Source organism: Lacerta agilis, chromosome 14 (assembly GCF_009819535.1).
Source record: "Lacerta agilis isolate rLacAgi1 chromosome 14, rLacAgi1.pri, whole genome shotgun sequence".
In the NCBI taxonomy this organism is placed as follows: Eukaryota; Metazoa; Chordata; class Lepidosauria; order Squamata; family Lacertidae; genus Lacerta; species Lacerta agilis.
In genome coordinates, this window is record NC_046325.1 from 25,887,308 (window position 1) to 25,905,382 (window position 18,075).

At 44.4% G+C, this 18,075-nt stretch overlaps 1 protein-coding gene across 1 annotated transcript; it reads left to right on the forward strand.

Annotated features, from left to right (window-relative positions):
* Positions 1-5,176: 5,176 nt before the first annotated feature.
* RPL19 (ribosomal protein L19) lies at positions 5,177-9,763 on the forward strand. Its single transcript, XM_033170625.1, has 6 exons — positions 5,177-5,283; positions 7,307-7,413; positions 8,040-8,162; positions 8,364-8,484; positions 8,807-8,917; positions 9,583-9,763. The coding sequence occupies exons 1-6, from the start codon at positions 5,279-5,281 to the stop codon at positions 9,704-9,706; spliced, it is 591 nt and encodes a 196-aa protein (XP_033026516.1). The 5' UTR covers positions 5,177-5,278; the 3' UTR covers positions 9,707-9,763.
* The last annotated feature ends 8,312 nt before the right edge of the window (positions 9,764-18,075 follow it).

Genomic DNA, 18,075 nt, shown 5'->3' on the forward strand with positions numbered 1-18,075 from the left:
TCTTTAAGTTTTGGAAAGCCTAAAGACATACCTGCCAGTTAGTATTCGAGGAGTTTCTTCTTCCTCCCACCCCAGCAGTTGTTCCTCCATCAGTGACCATCACTGTTTCTTCCTTCCACCAGTTCCTTCTTTCTTCTGCCCTTAGGGAACCCCACTTGTCCTCCAGGTGGTGGTCTCTTCCTAGCACTTTTCTCCCACAATCTCAAGTGGTGAATGGGTAAACTAGGGTCCCTCTCTGAATTCAATTATTGGTGGGGTGGGGGTGGGTTGGAATTGACAATCTGTCTCCACTCTATGAAATTGGATTATCTTTCTGTGCCATTGCAAGTGAACATAAGAGCCTGCTGGATCAGGCCAATTTCCCATCTAGTTCAGCATTCTGTTCTAACTGTGGCTACTCAGATGTGCTTAGGAATCACACAAACAGGACCTGAACGCAGCAACACTCTCCTTTGCTTGTGATCTCCAGTAAATGGTATTCAGAGTCATACTGCCTCTGACAGTGGAGGTAGAACATAGCCATCCTAGGCAGTAGTAGCCGTTGAGAGCCTTATCCTCCTTGACTTTGTCAAATTCTCTTTTAAAGTCATCCAAACTGGTGGCAATCACTGCCTCCTGTAGGAACAAAAGTCCATAGTTTAACAATGCACTGTGTGAGAACTTTCTCTTGGCTATCTCAAATCTTCCAACATTTCAGCATTCTGCATCAGGTGCCTTTAAACATTTGTCAGCTTTGAGTCTAATCTTTTGAACATGCCATTACCAGTGCATAAATTACACCTCGGATACTGGACGAAGATTTTTGTAAGCAGATGTTGCAAGACAGCTTGGCTTATTTCTGTGCTAAGAAAACTTTGCAAAACCTTAGCTTCTACAGATTGGAAGCTTTGCAAAGATGCTGTGCAAGTCTTTAGTTCCAGGACCGGCAGTCAAGCAGGAAGCCTTAGAATTCATTGAGTAGTTTGATGAGCTCTTTTTGGCTTTTGAATCCTTGACATGGCCCCTCTTGCTGGCACAGAAAGAGGATGAATTAGTGTTGAACTTCCTCTAATAAATGTTTATCTCCTGGTTTATCTCCTAGTCACTCTCCTGGGAGGTTAGCTCATCCCTATTGAATATAAGTGCGTGTGTGCCTGTGCCAGCTCTCACTTTGTAATCGTCTGCAGCAGGTTTCTGCAGGAAAGAGATTTGGCCTGTTTTGCTGCAGCTGCTCTCAAGGTTTCATGTCTCTAGTTGGTTCCTTCACCAGCCATGCTCTCCCAAGGGACCAAGTAACAAAGAAAGGGTTGCAATGGAAAAACAGGCAGGATAAAAAAAGCAAAAGAAACTGGTGAGCGAGTTTCAGGTTGGAAGACTGCAGGTGGTGTGTGAAGGAAACTGGGGAGTTTGAAAGAGTTGCACTCTGTAAATACACTTAACCCACATGGGAAGCATATTCAGGGTTGTGCAAGGACATAGGCTACATATGGCTTTTGTAGTTTGGTACAGTGTTGCAATTACAGTACTGAAAAATGCTAGCATGGATTCTTAAGGGGGATAGAAGGATTATCCATCTCAAAACTGACCACTAGTGAGAGTAGAAATGAAAGGAGGCTTCTGAAGTTTATGAATGTTCTGGCAATAGCTATTTGATTTAAACCAACCCTACCTGATGTTTACTACTTTTAAAACTGACAAGGAAAGGCACCAATGCTCAAGAGAACACTCAGACATCTGATTCTCACCCTGAGGCAGGTCATCTTCCACCAGGCCAAGAGAAAGTCAAAAGGTGCTTCTGGATCTATTTTCATGTGGGATTAAATCAGGCTTCCTCAACCTCGGCCCTCCAGATGTTTTTGGCCTACAACTCCCATGATCCCTAGCTAGCAGGATCAGTGGTGAGGAATGATGGGAACATCTCAAAACATCTGGAGGGCCGAGGTTGAGGAAGCCTGGATTAAATTGCATACCAGGGAATTTGGGTTGTACAATGAGAAAACCTTGCGCAACAAACCTGTTCCCTACAAAGATCAAATTGTTCGCAATAAGGAACTTGACAGGAAATTGTACTGGAAAGTATGGGCAATACTTGTGTTGATGCAACATCTAACCTTCCTGAGAACAAATCTGAATGCATAGGTAGTCTGGAAGTGTCTAAAGTTTAAGTTTCTGATTCTTCATGCAACGTGAGAGTGATTGCACAACTTTTCCTAAGAACAGCAAGGATCATGGTTGGTCCATCTAATTCAGCATTGTCTGCACTGACTGGCAGTGGCTCTGAAGGGTTTCAGACAGGAGCCTGCCTTTTCCATTTCTACCTGGGGTACACCAGAGACTGAACCTGAGACCTTTTGCATGCAAAGCAGATGCTGTACCACTGAGCTATGGCCCTTCCCCACATGCTTCATCACACTCTCTTCACTTTAAAATGAACACTGAAAATGTTAGTTTTATGGATAAAAAGGCACACAGTTCTCCTTTCACAAGGTGGGTGGGAAGAGTCAAACTTGAAGCTGACATAAATTCCCCAGTGAATAATAACAAAATCAGTAGAAAAAGACTGTCACATTTAATTGCACTCTACCATTCAATAACACAAATAAACCTCAGTTCAGTTACCAAAGTTCTAGGGTTTATTTTTAACTATCTGAGCTTAAACCTTGCCGTAGCCTGGATGCTCAGAGCACATGACATTGTTGAAACACATTACAATAAAAATAAACATAAAACTTACTTGTCTGTGAACACACTTAACTCTAGTGGCCAATTGCCTGTTTTATAAACATGATTTGGCTAGGGCTTTACTAAGCATCAAGGTGAAAGGTGTTTGAAAAATGTATTTCAGCTATTACTTCCTTTATGTTCCAGGTCAGTACAGTTAAGGATCACCAGGACAGAGACATAGGAAATAGGACACAGAACAGGAAGATTTAATGTTCAATTTTAAAAACTTGTAATCAGGTGAAGAGTAGGTAATAATATTAACAACAACAAAAATAATAACACTATTTTAAACAATCATATGCTAGCAATCAGTTTATTTTTCACTAACACTGGAATTCTAGGCATATCTCCCAGGAAATGTTTCAAATGGGGTTACTTCTGAGTAAACATATTTTGGGAAGGGCCATAGTTCAGTGGCAGAGCAGAGCAACTGCTTTGCATCCTAGGTTCAGTCCCTGGCATCTCCACACAAGGGCTGGAACTGGAATGCCGAAAATCCTGGAAAGCTGCTTCCAGTCAGTGTAGGCAATAATGCGTAAGATGCACCAGTGCTCTGATTCCAGTAGAAGTTGGCTTCCTATGTAGACAGTAACACTACATTTACATCCAATGGTAATGTAATGGTAAGCCTCTTTCCTTCCTTCCTTCCTTATTTATTTATTTCATTTATAGCCTACCCTTTTCTCCGAGGGAGATCAAGTTAGCATACCTGGTTATCCCCCTCCTCTCACTGAATCCCCACAACCCCCCCTTGTGAGGCAGGTTCGGCTGAGAGGCAGTGACTGGCCCAGGGTCATCTAGTGAGCTTCATGGCTGAGTGGGGATTTGAACCCTAGTCTCCCAGGTCCCTGTCTGACCCTGTAATTGGCTTTTTCTTGTCCTTGTTGTTTTTATACACCTGCATGGAGTTTAAAGATAGCATACATAGTTGTCTACCCCTCCCTGCTTTTACCCACACAAGGATGGACTGGGAGGTAAGGTGAGAGTAAGTCATTGACCCCAGGTCACCCAGTGAGTTTCAAGGCCAAATGAACTATTAGGGACTTCCAACTCTCATCAGACCCAGCCACAGCCAGCTTAACTTGATGGGAATTAAAGTCAAAATAAGTGGTGAAGGCTTCCCAAGTCCTACTCTCTGATCAAGCAGTACATCACTATATATATATGTTTACTCAGCATTCAAATGCCACAATTGGTATTTTAAGATGCCCAATGAAAACCTACCGGTGAGCAACCAAAATAAAAAGATAAAGCACCGTGTAAGAATTAATTCAGCGCTAGGGAAACCTTACCAGTTGTCAGAAAGGGAAGGGGGAGAGTGTTTCAGAGCACATCTAATATTGCTGTTCTGCTTCAGTGGTTTATCACATGCGCCCAAGCCACAACCTTATTTGCTGTCAACCGCCCCTTCTCCCTGTCAGTCAACGACAACAACCCCAGTAAACATATTAAGGATTTCACCGAATACATCAGAAATTGCAACATGCTACACGCATCGCGCAGGCGCACTCTTTTCAACCAAGCCCGGACATGTTTTGTGCGATCAGGGTCGTAGCGGAAAGGCGGATGGATTTAGACATAGACTTAGAAAGTAGAGCAGCACACGGGAGATAACTTTCGGGTTTACGTTGGGCGCCATTTTTTTAGTCTCTCCCGAAAGGGAGGTGAGGGCTGTCTGCAGGAAAACAGGGTTTTCGCGTAGGTGTGATTGGCCAGGCTCCAGCAAAAGGTTGCAGCAATGGACAGGATTTTCTGCTTTTCCTAATTCAGACCTTTAGTGGGTCTGCAGGAGTCGCTAGCTGCAAGTTAAAGGCTGTTTTGCATAAGTGGGTTTTAGCTAGAAATCTAAATCAGCCCTACCCCACACCAAATAATTTCCACTATTAATAGGCTACGTTGCAAAGCTATCCTAAGCCCCTTTCTGTGCCACAGCAGCCCATCCTGCAAATAGAGAGCAAATGGACCGTATTGGTACTGTCCTGTTTTAGCATGCGGGTGGGACGCTGTTTTCAAGCACAGTTAAAATAAAATGTGGATTTCTCCTTTTTTATGGGTGGCTCTCAGGCCCAGAGGGAGAAAGAGGAAGCCTCAGAAATCATCAAGTTTAATATCTCCAGTATGAAGAGAAAGTCTGCACTTGTTTCTTTTCTGCAAGCACCTCATAGCAAAACTAAGGCATAATCTTTCCAGGCATGCGCAAAACGCTCTCTCTCTCGGCTCAGGCGCAGAACCCTTCCGGAAGCGCCTCCCCACGCGAGCATACGCCTAGACATTCACGCAGGCGCAGTTGGGCTTTAGGCCATACCACTCTCAGCTCCATGGGGGGGAACAGAATTTGTTGTTCCTGCTGTTTAAACCGCTTACCCCAGCCGCCTTAACTCTCACATTTTCCTCCAGTTTGTCGTTTAACGTGAAGAAGTTTCAATCCTGGTGGGGACCGAAGGCGAGTCGATGAAGGCGGAGTGAAAAGGAAAGAGAGGGGTGAGTGGTACAGGCCACTGACGCGTCGGCTAGTAGGCTGGCCTGTGCGCGCTTCCTTCCTTCCTTTCTTTTTAGTGCCGTCGGCGCCGCCGCCATGAGGTAAGGAGCTGCGGAGTAGTAGGCGGCGGCAGGGGCCTTCAGTCTCCGTGAGGAGGGGGGAGGCTGAGGCTCGACGAGTGAAGGAAGGGGAGAGAACAAAAGCCAGTAGAGAGGGGCTGTTTCGTTGCGGGCGCGCGACACCGTTACGGAGGGACGGTTGGGAGACGCGGCCTAGTAGCGCGTGAAGGGGGAGGCGGCGGCGGCTGATGGTTCGAAAGGGGAGGAGACTCCGCGGCTGCCACGAGGGGCCGGAAGAGCCGAATTGGCGGGTTGGGGTGGGGGTCCTCCCTCCTCTGGATGGTTTGAAGTGGGCGGTGGGCGTTAAGAGGCACGATGGGCCCCGAAAACTGAGGAAAACCATTGAGGATCATAGAATTGTAGAGCTGGAAGGGAGGTCCACCCCCATGGGTCATCTAGTCCAGCCTTTCCAATGCAGGGATCGCAACCTTGGCAGATGGCCTCGATACAACCTCAGATGAGAAACCTCCAGTGTGGAGAGAGGCCGTCACATCGTCCGAGGGAGACCCTTCCCACTGCCGAACAGCTCTTCCTGCCAGAAAGTCCTTTCTTAGTGTTTAGTCGGGAGCATCGCAACAAGAGGAGGGGGGGGGGATATTTATTTGTTGCAATTATATCCCATTTTCTTAACTCCGGGCAACTCGAAGGTGGTGTTCGTGGCTCCCCTCCTTTAATCACCACAATCAACCTTGTGGGATAGGTTAGACTGGCAGGCAGTGACTGGCTCACAAGCTCACCCAGTGAGCTTCACAAGCAAATAGGGAATTTATTTATATGCTTATTAAATCTGCCTCCCTTTATCTGAAGGTCTCAGGGCAGTTCACAGCATAAAAATACAAGATAAAAACACAACATACATAATAAAAGTGAGCAAAATAAAAGCAAACCCATAAACCCCCCCCCCACAAACTTTTAAAAGGACATACACTGTTAATCAGCCAAAAGCCTGGTTGAAAAGGAATGTTTTCCCCTGGCACCCAAAGATGTATAATGAAGAATTGAACCCTGGCTTCCTAGTTCCAAGTCATGCCACTATACCACACTGGCTCTCAATGCTTCTTCGCATGCATTGTTCCCACAATTTTTTCAGCCTTTCTGGAAGATAATCACACCCCCTTCCCCATAGTGCATATAGTGTTTCATGAGAGGAGAGTGGTTAGCTGAAGGCTGCCCGGTGTGTTCCATGGCTATGCAAGAGTTAGAATACCCAAACACTCATCTCTCTCTTGCATACACATCTGGATCTCTGACATCACAAATCACCAAAGCAAAAAAAGTTATTACAAATGTTTTAAAGGTGTGCCAGGACTTGCAGGTGGTTGGTGGCTGTTGCTTTACCATCACAATAACCCACTCCTGATTCAAAAACGCCTTGATAAATAATACTGTTGGATTTTGATATCCTGTACTGTACTTTAGCAGTACTGTGTTTTGTTAATAAAGTGTGCACTGGAGTTATAGGAAGGAGTCCTCATGCAGCGAACATATTTTTCCTCTCGGAGTAATTGGGTTAAAATCAGATTAAATTCTCTATTTGAAGGAATACAAATAAAATGTCAAATAAATCAAAATCTCAAATATTGATGTCCATTTGATCTTTACTGTTTCTTATCATGGCACTGATTAGAGTGGCAGAGGTGGCACACATTGAATGATCGATCTGACTGGAAGGGCAGTACCCTCATCAGGGTACTGGACTTTACAGATAGACTTAACTTGCTCCCCACCCCAGTATTTCCTGCTTCCCCCCCCCCCTTTGTGCCACCACTACCAAAATTAGTGGGGTCTTTTGGTGGTGGGGAGAATAATTTGCTGGGAGCCTAGACTAGGTCCCTAGTGTCTAGGCTCATTGCTCAGAGTCGTGTATAGTTTGCTTATTTTAGTTATGCAGATGATTAGTTAATTTTGGCTACTTTGGAATAACACTCCCATCTAATATCTCCACAAGTCAGGATGATTTCTTTGCTGCTCTGTGAAATCTCTAACCTTGTATGTTTGTCCTCAGTATGTTAAGGCTTCAGAAGAGGCTGGCCTCCAGCGTCCTACGCTGCGGCAAGAAGAAAGTCTGGTTGGATCCCAACGAGACCAATGAAATTGCAAATGCCAACTCTCGTAAGTGAACATTTGCCATGTCACAGAAGCATATGAGTATGTACAGCTTGCTTACATTGTTGGTACTTCTTGTGGCAGATGCTAGTTTTTGCTGATACAGTGGAACCTCTGTTCCCGAACGCCTCCGTTCTCATACATTTTGGTTCTGAAATGCCGAAAACCCAGAAGTAAATGCTTCCATTTTTTAACTCTTTTCGTAACCCGAATGTGCGACGCAGCTTCCACTGAGTGCAAGAAGCTCTTGCAACCAATGGGAAGCTGCACCTCAGTTTTCGAACGTTTTGGAAGCCGAACGGGCTTCTGGAATGGATTTCGTTTGAGAACCAAGGTACCACTGTAATCGGTTTTGTTTAAAACCATAGCAAACATCTGTTCATAGTGCAAACCACTAGCTTGGTAGCACTTTCTTATTTTATGTAGACTTTCCTTAGCTTACCTGTCTTTAGTTAATTCAACAGACCAGAAAATAGACAATGCCTGTGAATCAGGTGGGTTTTAACTTGGAAACCGAGATTTTAGATATTGGCATAAACGTAGTTTTGCTTACTTATGTGAACATAGATTTGCAGGTTCTCCTTGGTGATGCTAGTTATTCTTTCTGATTATTGTTTTCCCCTGTCTTCTAGGTCAACAGATCAGGAAACTGATCAAAGATGGCCTGATAATCCGCAAGCCAGTTACTGTTCACTCACGAGCACGGTGCCGGAAAAACACTTTGGCTCGCCGTAAGGGCAGGCACATGGGCATTGGTAAGAGTTGGTTTCCATCAATTCTGAGAATCTCCAATTTAGAGGCAGTTTAGTTTAGGCAGATCTATTGAAGCAGTGGCAACAAGGCATCAGATATCTTTAATTCTACACTTAGGAGGCTTTTGCAGAAATGCAAACATTTTTGTACTCTTAGCACAGATCACTGAATCATTCTGCCTAACATTTTCCTTTGCTCTCCAGGTAAGAGAAAAGGTACAGCCAATGCCCGTATGCCTGAGAAGGTTACTTGGATGAGAAGGATGAGGATTTTGAGACGTCTGCTTCGCAGATACAGGGAATCCAAAAAGATTGATCGCCATATGTAAGTTTGGCAAACAAATACGTTTGTCAATTTTGTCACCTGAAGCATCTCTGGCATTTTCTGCCTGCTAATGTGGCTAACTTTTTATATGTGTCTATTCCAATGGTGAGAGCCAAACCATGCCAGTTTATGGAAGGCTTACTGAATAGTGTGTTAGGTTTCAGAGTTTATTTAAATTGGATTTAAGGCATTATGGAGCCCACATACTTGGTGCCAAGGGAAAGTATGTCCAGGGGACATTGCTTTCTGTTAAGGCGTTAATATTTCTTCAGAGCTATGGAGTGGCATACTCAATCCTTGCTGTTTCTGCCATCTTTTCCAGGTACCACAGCTTGTACTTGAAAGTGAAAGGTAACGTGTTCAAAAACAAGCGGATCCTGATGGAGCACATCCACAAGCTGAAGGCAGACAAGGCTCGCAAGAAGCTTCTGGCGTAAGTGTTTTCTCCTTTTGCTACTGGACACTTGCTTCCTTTGAGTAAGGTCATTTCCCTCCTTTGCTCTCCTCCCTGAATAAAGACCTGTTCTTGGCATAGCAGTACTAAAATTCTTAAAGTAGCAATAAAAAGGTGTTGCGGGCTGAAGAATGAGAGGTTATAGCACAAACTCCACAAGTAATCAAGTTGCAGTGGTGAGTCATCTAAGTATTAGAGTTTGCTCTCTTTACTCTTCTGTTACTTGCCATGAGGCTTCCGTTGAAGGGGTTCCCTCATCTTGATTGTGTGGCTTCATCACTGAGTTGAGAAGTGATGTTTCATTGTTCAAGTTAATTCGCTAATAGGCTTTTTAGTGTAAGTTGGCAGCAATGACAAAGTACTCTCTATGGGGAAATGTTTGGTTAGTAGACAGGATAAAAATGCTCCAAAAATGTATTTAAAAAACCACAAAGTTATCAAGGTAGCTTGCACTCTATATTAAAAACAAGAAATAGGCAACAGTACAGTAGTTGTTAGGGAGGGGACAAAAGTTCTCTTCAAATGTTTCAGCTGTCAGACTGCAGACAAATCTGGATTCATATACATACTCAGTGAATTTGCTGACAGCAATGAAGTGAATCTGTTGTTTCTGTGCTTTTCATGGGCCTTCCTTTGCTTTTCAGTGACCAGGCTGAAGCCCGTAGGTCCAAGACCAAGGAGGCCCGTAAGCGCCGTGAAGAACGCCTGCAAGCCAAGAAGGAAGAGATCATCAAGACCCTGTCCAAGGAGGAAGAAACCAAGAAATAACTTCTGCCTTTCAGTGTACATAGTGCTCAAAGGGTATCTAATAAATCTCTTAACAACCCACCTGTATCTAGTAGTTTTTCCTAGATAAGTGGGAGGGTAATCTTAGAATAAATACCCATTTTGGGGATAACATGTCACAAAAGAATTTTAAAAGCTTGTACAATTACTCAAGGTGCATTGGTTGAAATATTTCTGTAAGTTGGTTTCTAATTTTCTGTTTCATATGTTTCCCGAACAAGTGTGCATACTCGTTTGCTAACAATTAAACCTTGTTGGTTTCAAACTAGAGGCTTTACTCTAGTCATGCAGCTCGTGTGACTTATGCGCTACATAATTTATATCTGCTTTAGGGGAGAGTAGTTACAGTTTCAGATGATTTCCTATACATTTGTTGGGACACTAAAGCCCTATTTGGACATTCAACCCAGTTCTAGTCGTCTGAGAAGTCAAGTGAGGATATATGTGCTGGCCTTGCTCCCCAACTTCCACCACCCTCCATGAGTTAGGTAAGGTATGTATAGGAAGACTTTTGTAGGTGTGTGAGCTCCCTATATGATTTAGAACCCTGCATGATCAGTGCTCTAAATTGTATAGGGAACTTAGACACATTGAGCAGGCTCCCTGCTTCATATCTTCCCAGCAACACCTGCAGAGTGCTAGGACACTGCACCAGAGAAGTGACCAAGGTGATGGAGAGAACCAAGCATGCTCCTGAGCACACCACACAGCAAGAATTAAATGCCTGAATAGGGCCTCAAACAAGCTTACCTGATTTGAAGGTGCAAGTACTCAAAACTTAAAAGGAAGCAATAATGGATCTTTATTGGACACAACAGCCTCTCTTGGGTAGGAAGCCAAAGATTCAGTTTTAAGGATAAACTTGGCACAACATTCAGGTGTTTAAAAAACTGATATCTGATCTTCCTTTATTTTATTTTTTAAAAATCATTGATCCACACCACATGTGCTTTGTGGTGGTGACATTAATGTTAGTTTATATAATAGATCACTTCTGCAACATGCAGCGTTGATTTTACGTTTCTGGCTGCCTGACTTGCAGAAGCTGACACTTGGATATTTCATAGCCATGCTGGTTACTTGCTCATTTAGAAATTGCAGGCATATTGAATTGGACCATCTGGGCTCCAATAAAGGGCAATTTTTACTTTGAACTGATGCTTTCAGCATTTGAGATTCAGAGAAGCTAAAATAATGAAGTATCTACTAATCCTTTTTCAGCTTCCTACCTTCAGAGAACCCTTTGCTTTTCGGCTTCTCTTGCAAGGAGCCCCTGCTATGCATACTCCACATATTCTACAATAAATACTCTGTGAGATTGTTAGACTTGTTGCCTTATATGAATTAAGTGAAGCTGAATGCAATCCCCTGCAGCTGTATATTGGAGGGAAAGAATAGTGATAGCAGACAAGCTGTCTTTCATAGGAAAGATGATGTCATCAGTCTCATTGAGAAATGTCTGCTAGGCTGCTCAGATACCCCAGGGTTCACAACAACACTTATAAACTTAGCTGAAATGTGTTACAGAGCAACAGACAGGCAAGCTTAGCCAGTGATGCAGGAAGCTACTTACTTTTTTTAAAAAAACTTTCAAATTCAGAAATGTCCAGCAGGTGGACAAAACAGTTAAAACATACCATAAACAAAAGCGATACAAGTGGTAATAAGAAACAGCTGCACATTTATGTTTGGAAAGGATACTTATTAGTCTTTAAGCTATCATACAGTGTTCTTGAAGCACTGTGTGTTTAAGATCTGTTTCTGTTACCGCTTGTTTCAGTGGGAAGAGAAGGGCTTTGGTTAACACCATGCTTTATTACCAGTTTCAATTTTTAAAAAAAGCAATTGAGAAACTTGGTAGAAAAACTTATTACTGACGATGTACTGGCCAGTGGTTTACATGCACAATGGACAACACTAGGTTGGAATGTGCAGCTTCTGAAATTACATTTAAAATGGGAATAGAGCAGTTTGAAATGCATGTTCTATCAATTTCTAAATACCTGTTCATGTATGAAACTACATTTAGGCTGAGAGATAGTGACTATCCCAACTTTCCTGGCAGTGTTTGTGTGCGGTTAATGTGGCATACCACTCTGATGTCCTTGGAGGAAGGGTGGGATTGAGTTGTGATAATGAATGAAAGATAAATTAATGGAAGAGAATGTATGGTATCTTTAGCCAGTTACTGCATGATGTGGCCTGGTGGTCAATGGGAATGCAGGTGCACAGAAGGTGCTGTGTCAGTTTCCGGCAGGGAAAGTGGGAAGTATGAATCATTTGGAACTTCTAAAACATCCATTGCACGTTTCCAGCCGCCCCCGCCGAATACATTAACAATTCCAGCACATGTTAACACAAAACAATGACCAGCAGGAATTTCAATAAGCCAAAGAATCCAATTAACTCTACTCAATTGGGTTGTGAATTTTAATTCCCAAGGATGACTTTCAAAATGTACATTGTACAAGTTTTGCTTTAGGCTTGATTCTGACATTGACAGTTCAACCTTCATAACCAAGGTTAATTTCACAAGCGTCAAATGTGAAATCAAGTTTTGTTTGGGTCCAGAGGTGTGCCACATTGAAAGGTAGCCCTTTGCCCACCCATTTTGGTTAACATTCAAACTGCTGGCCTCTCTACCCCCCACCTACCCCGCGCTGCATGTATTACTTGAGGCAATCTGGGTACCTGGGTACCAGAAACTAACATGATCCCATCTGCCGAGTGTTGTCTGTTAATTACCTAATTAATCCCAACATAGACAAAGAAGATCAAGACAATTAACCCCTGGCACGAATAAGGGGCAAAGGTGTATTCTGCATGACTAATGTGGGGAAGGAGGGTAGGTTTCTTGGCTACTAGGCTAGTCACTCAGAGAAGTGCTATCTGTTGTGCACCCTGTATTTCAGAACAATAAATGTTTTGCAAATCACATGTTCCTCTTTGCCACTGGCCTGTGAGATAGCAGACCCTCCAAGTATCCCTGTTTTCCAGGTACATTCCTGGATTTAACTGAAGCCATCCTAGTTTCTGATTTGATCCCAGAATGTCCCGCTTTTCCTTAGGATGTCCCTATTTTCATCAGAAGGTATGGAATTATGCAACCTCTGAGCCAAGGAGATACAACCTTTAGAAGACATCTGCAGGCAGCCCTGTATAGGGACTTAAAATATATATGTTTTGTTTTATTTATATACATTGGAAGCGCCCAGAGTGACTGGGGCAACCCAGTCAGATAGGTGGGGTATAAATAAAAACATGATGGTGATGATGGGATAGGACATCATCCCTATTTTCATTGGAGAAATGCTGGAGGGTATGAGGTAGGCCACTATGATTTCCCTCTTTTCTGGGCAAAGAAACAGAAAATTAGAAATGTCAACTTAGCCAGAGCAGCATCTGCTGAACCCACAGTTGTGTGCCAAAGGCAAAGGCTTCCTAATGCCAAAGGCAGTCAACAACGTAATAGGCCTAACAGCTGAAGCAATGATTACAAAAAAACAAAACTGTTGAAGGGAATCCTTGTTAAACATCCGTGGATCTCCAGTAAGAGAAATAATAGCTGATGGGGTTCCCTAGAACAGCTTTTCCCTGCCTGTGTATCACAGCCTGCAAGGTAGGTCATGGGCTTTTATGTGTAAGCCCAACATAATTACTGCTTTTTAAGTAGACACGATGAATACCCTTTAACAACTTTTCGTTTCGTTGGCATTTTACAGTGCTGTGCTGACAGTTGTAACCGAACATCAGAAACTCTCGAGTCCTACATTTTAACACCTGGGAATTGCTCTCTGGTGGCAGATCCGGTGACAGTTGTTATAATTTGATTTATTTATATCCCTTGGGTGCCGTAAGCGGTGGTTATAAAATAGGCAAACCTGGCAGCTAAAATGTGTGAGACGGAGAGCAGGCTGCTGAAGGGCTAAGATCCGGAATTCATGTGACGATAAAGCTGATGGGTCACAATTCCAGGTGAATTTGGACTTGTGGGTCACCATACCAAAAAAGGTTGGGAAGCACTGCCCTTAAAAACAGCTTGCCTGAATCTTGTGTGTGTGTGTCATGTTCCTGTAGAAGAATGGTGAGGCCTGACAAGAGTTGGTCAGTGTTCTCTGCAAAAGGAAGCTTCGCTTGAAGTGACACCATCAACCTGCGTATGGGCTATGGACAACAGGTGACGGGCCTCACAAGGCCGAAAGCCCCTTCATACAAATGCATTCCTTGCACAAAGAACACTGGATATCAGGGAATGCAGAAACTCTTTTCCGTGATGCATAATTTTCTACGTGCAGCGGATGTTATTGTAAGGAGGAGCATTCAGGCTTTGTGGGTCCCCTTCACCTGCAGCTGCAGATCTCAGGCACCGGCTTTCTACTTCAGCGCTGGATATAGGATGCTGGTCTTCTTCAGTCTGTGATCTTACATTCTTAAACTTTCAGGTTTGGAGCTTAACTTTTTTCTTCTTCTTCACCCTATTGGCCTTGAATCTGGTGGTTTCTTACCCCTGGCCGACCGCCCCCGCCACGGCCAAACCATGCTTTTCAGCATCTGCATAAAACTGCTGTGAGGTCACCTGAGGATTTGGAGCAAGGCATAACCAGAATTCTGATCACACCGGGCCTTATTGGGGGTGGCACTCATGAATGGAAAGCGGCTCACCTGGCACCTACATAGTTAACTATTTTATGCCCAAGGTTTCGATTTCTGGGCTTTATAACAGGTGGAGAACGTTCATTTGGAGGTAATTTAATGTATTTGATTTTTGTTGGAAGCCGCCCAGAGTGGCTGGGGAAATCCAGCCAGATGGGCAGGGTGCAAATAATAAATATTATTAATCTGTTGGGGGTAATATGACGCTCTCTCTCTCTCTCTCTCTCTCTCTTTCTGCGATCCTCTTCCCCTCCCTTTGCCACCTGCATGAAATCAGACCAAAGACTGCAAGTTGCCCAGCCCTGCATAAAGCAAAGCAAAGCAAAACATACATTGAATTGGCTGTATACAGTATTCTTCTTTTTTATTGTAGCTTTCTAAAATGATTTTTAAAAATCTGAATGCTAATCGTGTGTTCAGTGGGGCTTATTCTCAGGTAACTGCGTATATGATTGCAGCCTTTGCTCTCACCCTTGTCGTTCCCCTTAGGAAGCAGAAGAGGGCAGCAGAAAACCACAGTTCTTCCCTTCCTTGCTGGGTAAGGAATTGCTTTTTTCCAGCAACTAGGATTAAAAATGTTGGATGCAAGGTTCTGGGTGACACAGAACTCTTCTCTAGGTACAAGTGCCTATCAATTTCCTTTTTTTGGGAAAAAGAAAATACTTAAAATTTATTTAGTTCTTTTAAGTATTCAAAACATTTTGTGTACACTACCTTTTGAAATCCATAGAACAACCTTGGAGGGCCTGGTACTCTGGATTCTCTCTGAGCTTCAGGCCCAAGAGGGGTCTGAGATATCTCCTTGTTGCCAACTTTTTGACTGATACGCCTCTTGGTGCCTCTCCCTTCACTCTAGCCACAATTTGATAGTTAGTGAATATTTAGACAACGGGCTTAATGGTATTTGGAGGGTGGAGTTGGGGAACACCCTTAAGATGGTAATGTGTTTCAAAATGGGGCAAGCCAGCTGCCAGCAGAATGAGGCATTCAACTGGCAATGGGAGCTGGAGCTGAGGGGTGAGCAAGCAGAGGCAGGTGGCTGCACTTTGAATGAATGAATGAATGACAAAGGGAGGAAAACGAAGGTAGCGGGGAATGATGGGTTATAAAAAGTGGAGATAGAGAAAGAGACGGGAGAGATGCAGAAGATTTAAGATGGGGGCCAAGAGGGAGAAAGGGAGAGGGACCGAAGAGTGAGGGGTGTGAGACAGGAACTGAGGTGGGGAGGAACAGAAGTAGCTGGGGTTGGGAGCCCAGGAAGTGTCCAGTGGAAAGCTTAAAGGATTTTAGAGGGGATTCCACAGGAACCTACGCCAAACACAAACTGTGGGAGTGTAACAAGGAGTTATTGCCTGAGGAAATAAAAAACGGACAGCCAGCGATGATAAGGGCACCCAGGTTTGCGAGAGTAAGGGGCTCATCAGGTGGTCACTTAAAGTAAGAGGCACGCTAGGGCTCTCCTTGACACTGACAGGTACGGTGTGACACCAGCCTCTGGGGTCCCCTCTCTACTCATTTCTGTTGACCGGGGCCCAAGACTTCAGCCTCCATGGCGCCACCGCCAGTCACTTTCCAACCTCTTCCTTCCTTCCGCTTCCCTTCGCTCTCTGTCGATTAGTGACTCTGCGAAGTCCCCTTGTGGGAGTGCGCTTCCCAATCTTAACAATGCTTCTGAGTCACATCCCAGTCTGGATTTGGAACCCCCACCTCCTTCCCACCCATAGCTATTAGCTTCCAACTAGTCCTGTCTCCTCCTCTCCTCCTCCCACCCCCCCTGACTTCTACCTGCCAGCGAAGCCCAGTGACAACTGCTTGAACGCCGAGCCAAAAACGATGATGTGACAAAAGATGTTTCCCTAATAAATCACCTGCTCTTTATTATACCTCCGCCGAAGAGTGACAAGGACAGGCCGCACCGTTCCCTGGCGGAGCTGGGATGCACCACATGGCTTCTAGCCGCCAGTTCAGGAAAGGGCAGAAATGAGACATTCAGACACAAGGTATGCAACACAAGGCCTGCTCTTCCTTTGAATAAATAAAAGAGATAAAAAAATCTGGCCGGAGCATTTTTTAATGGTCCTTTCGCAGCCTTTCCTCACCCGTCTCCTTCTCTTCCCATACCATTCCACCTCTCCCTCGCCTGTCTCTTTCTCTTCCACCCATCTGTATGTCTGACTACCTTACTTCTAAATGAGGAACGTAGGAATTTGCCCTTAGATCAGGCATAGGCAAACTCGGCCCTCCAGATGTTTTGGGACTACAACTCCCATCATCCCTAACTAACAGGACCAGTGGTCAGGGATGATGGGGATTGTAGTCTCAAAACATCTGGAGGTCCGAGTATGCCTATGCCTGTCTTAGATAGAGTCAAACCAGTAGTCAATATAGCTCAAATATTGCCTTCTCTGGCTGGCAGCAGCTCTCCAGAGTTTCACACCGGGGACTCTCTCCCAGCCCGATCTAGAGATGCCAGGGATTGGCCAGGGGACTTTCTGTATGGAGAGTGCAGATATTCTACCACTGAGCTGTGGCTCTTCCTCTTTCTTTCTTTCTTTCTCTCCCACTTACCTTCCCCTTGACACATGCAATTTTGATGGGGCGAGGATTCTGACCCTGTGTCCGTCCCAACTCAATTATTCTATCAAGATGCTAGTTACAGGTAGGTAGCCATGTTGGTCTGCCATAGTTGAAACAAAATAAAAAAATTCTTTGTAGCACCTTAGAGACCAACTAAGTATGAGCTTTCATGTGCATGCACACTTCTTCAGGTGCTACTGGAAGGAATTTTATTATTTTATCAGGATGCTGTTGCTTACATTATCGGGGGTAGGTGGGCTGAATGGCCTTTTAGGTCCCTGCAACCCCTGCGGGTTCTGTGATTCACTGCGCAATACGAAACTAGACAGAGCCATAAAGCTATTGCAGAAATGCATTGTCATTTTTATAAACTGCCCCTGCCCCTTTGTGGCCTTTTTATTTAGCTCTTTGAGGTGCACTCTACCTCTCTAAGTCTTGGATATCTCTCACACACACACACACACACACTTATATTTTTTATTTTTTTTTACAAAAGCAGTGAGTCATTCTCTCAACACAGTTCTGTACATCCACACTTTTAACTATAAAAAAAATCCACTCCTGACTATGTATTTCTCCCCGTCCCTTTTGATCTGGCAAGCCCTGAGCCCCAGAAGATTGGCTTTAGGCATTTTGGCACGCAGCTCCAGTGGATGTGCTGACGGGCTATTAATAGACAGAAATCGGGCTGACAGCGTCTCAATCCGTGACCTGCCCCCTGGAGTGGGACACACTGCGGCAAAGAGACCTGCAGTTCATCGCAGTGAAGCGTGCAGCTTTTGCTGCTGCTCTGTCCTGTCCTCTCCATGTCGTGTAAGCGCCCGAACCTGCCACCCTTTGTTTTCTGCACCACTTTTCATGGGGGCTCAGGAGGCTGGAGCACAGACAAAAGATGCTCTTATTCTCAAGTGATGGACCGACCCCTTCCTCCGTCCCTCCTCTTAAACCTCCCTCCAGTGGGAGCTTGCCACTGGCACTTTCCCTGCGATTCTCCCCAGCCTTCCTCTCTGAGGCTATAGTTTTCTTGCTAGAGTTTCCCAAGGACGAAGCTGCAACTGGCTGACGTTAATCAGAATGGTTTGCATAACAAAAGGCAAGGAGAAAGAAAAAGGAGAAAGCGG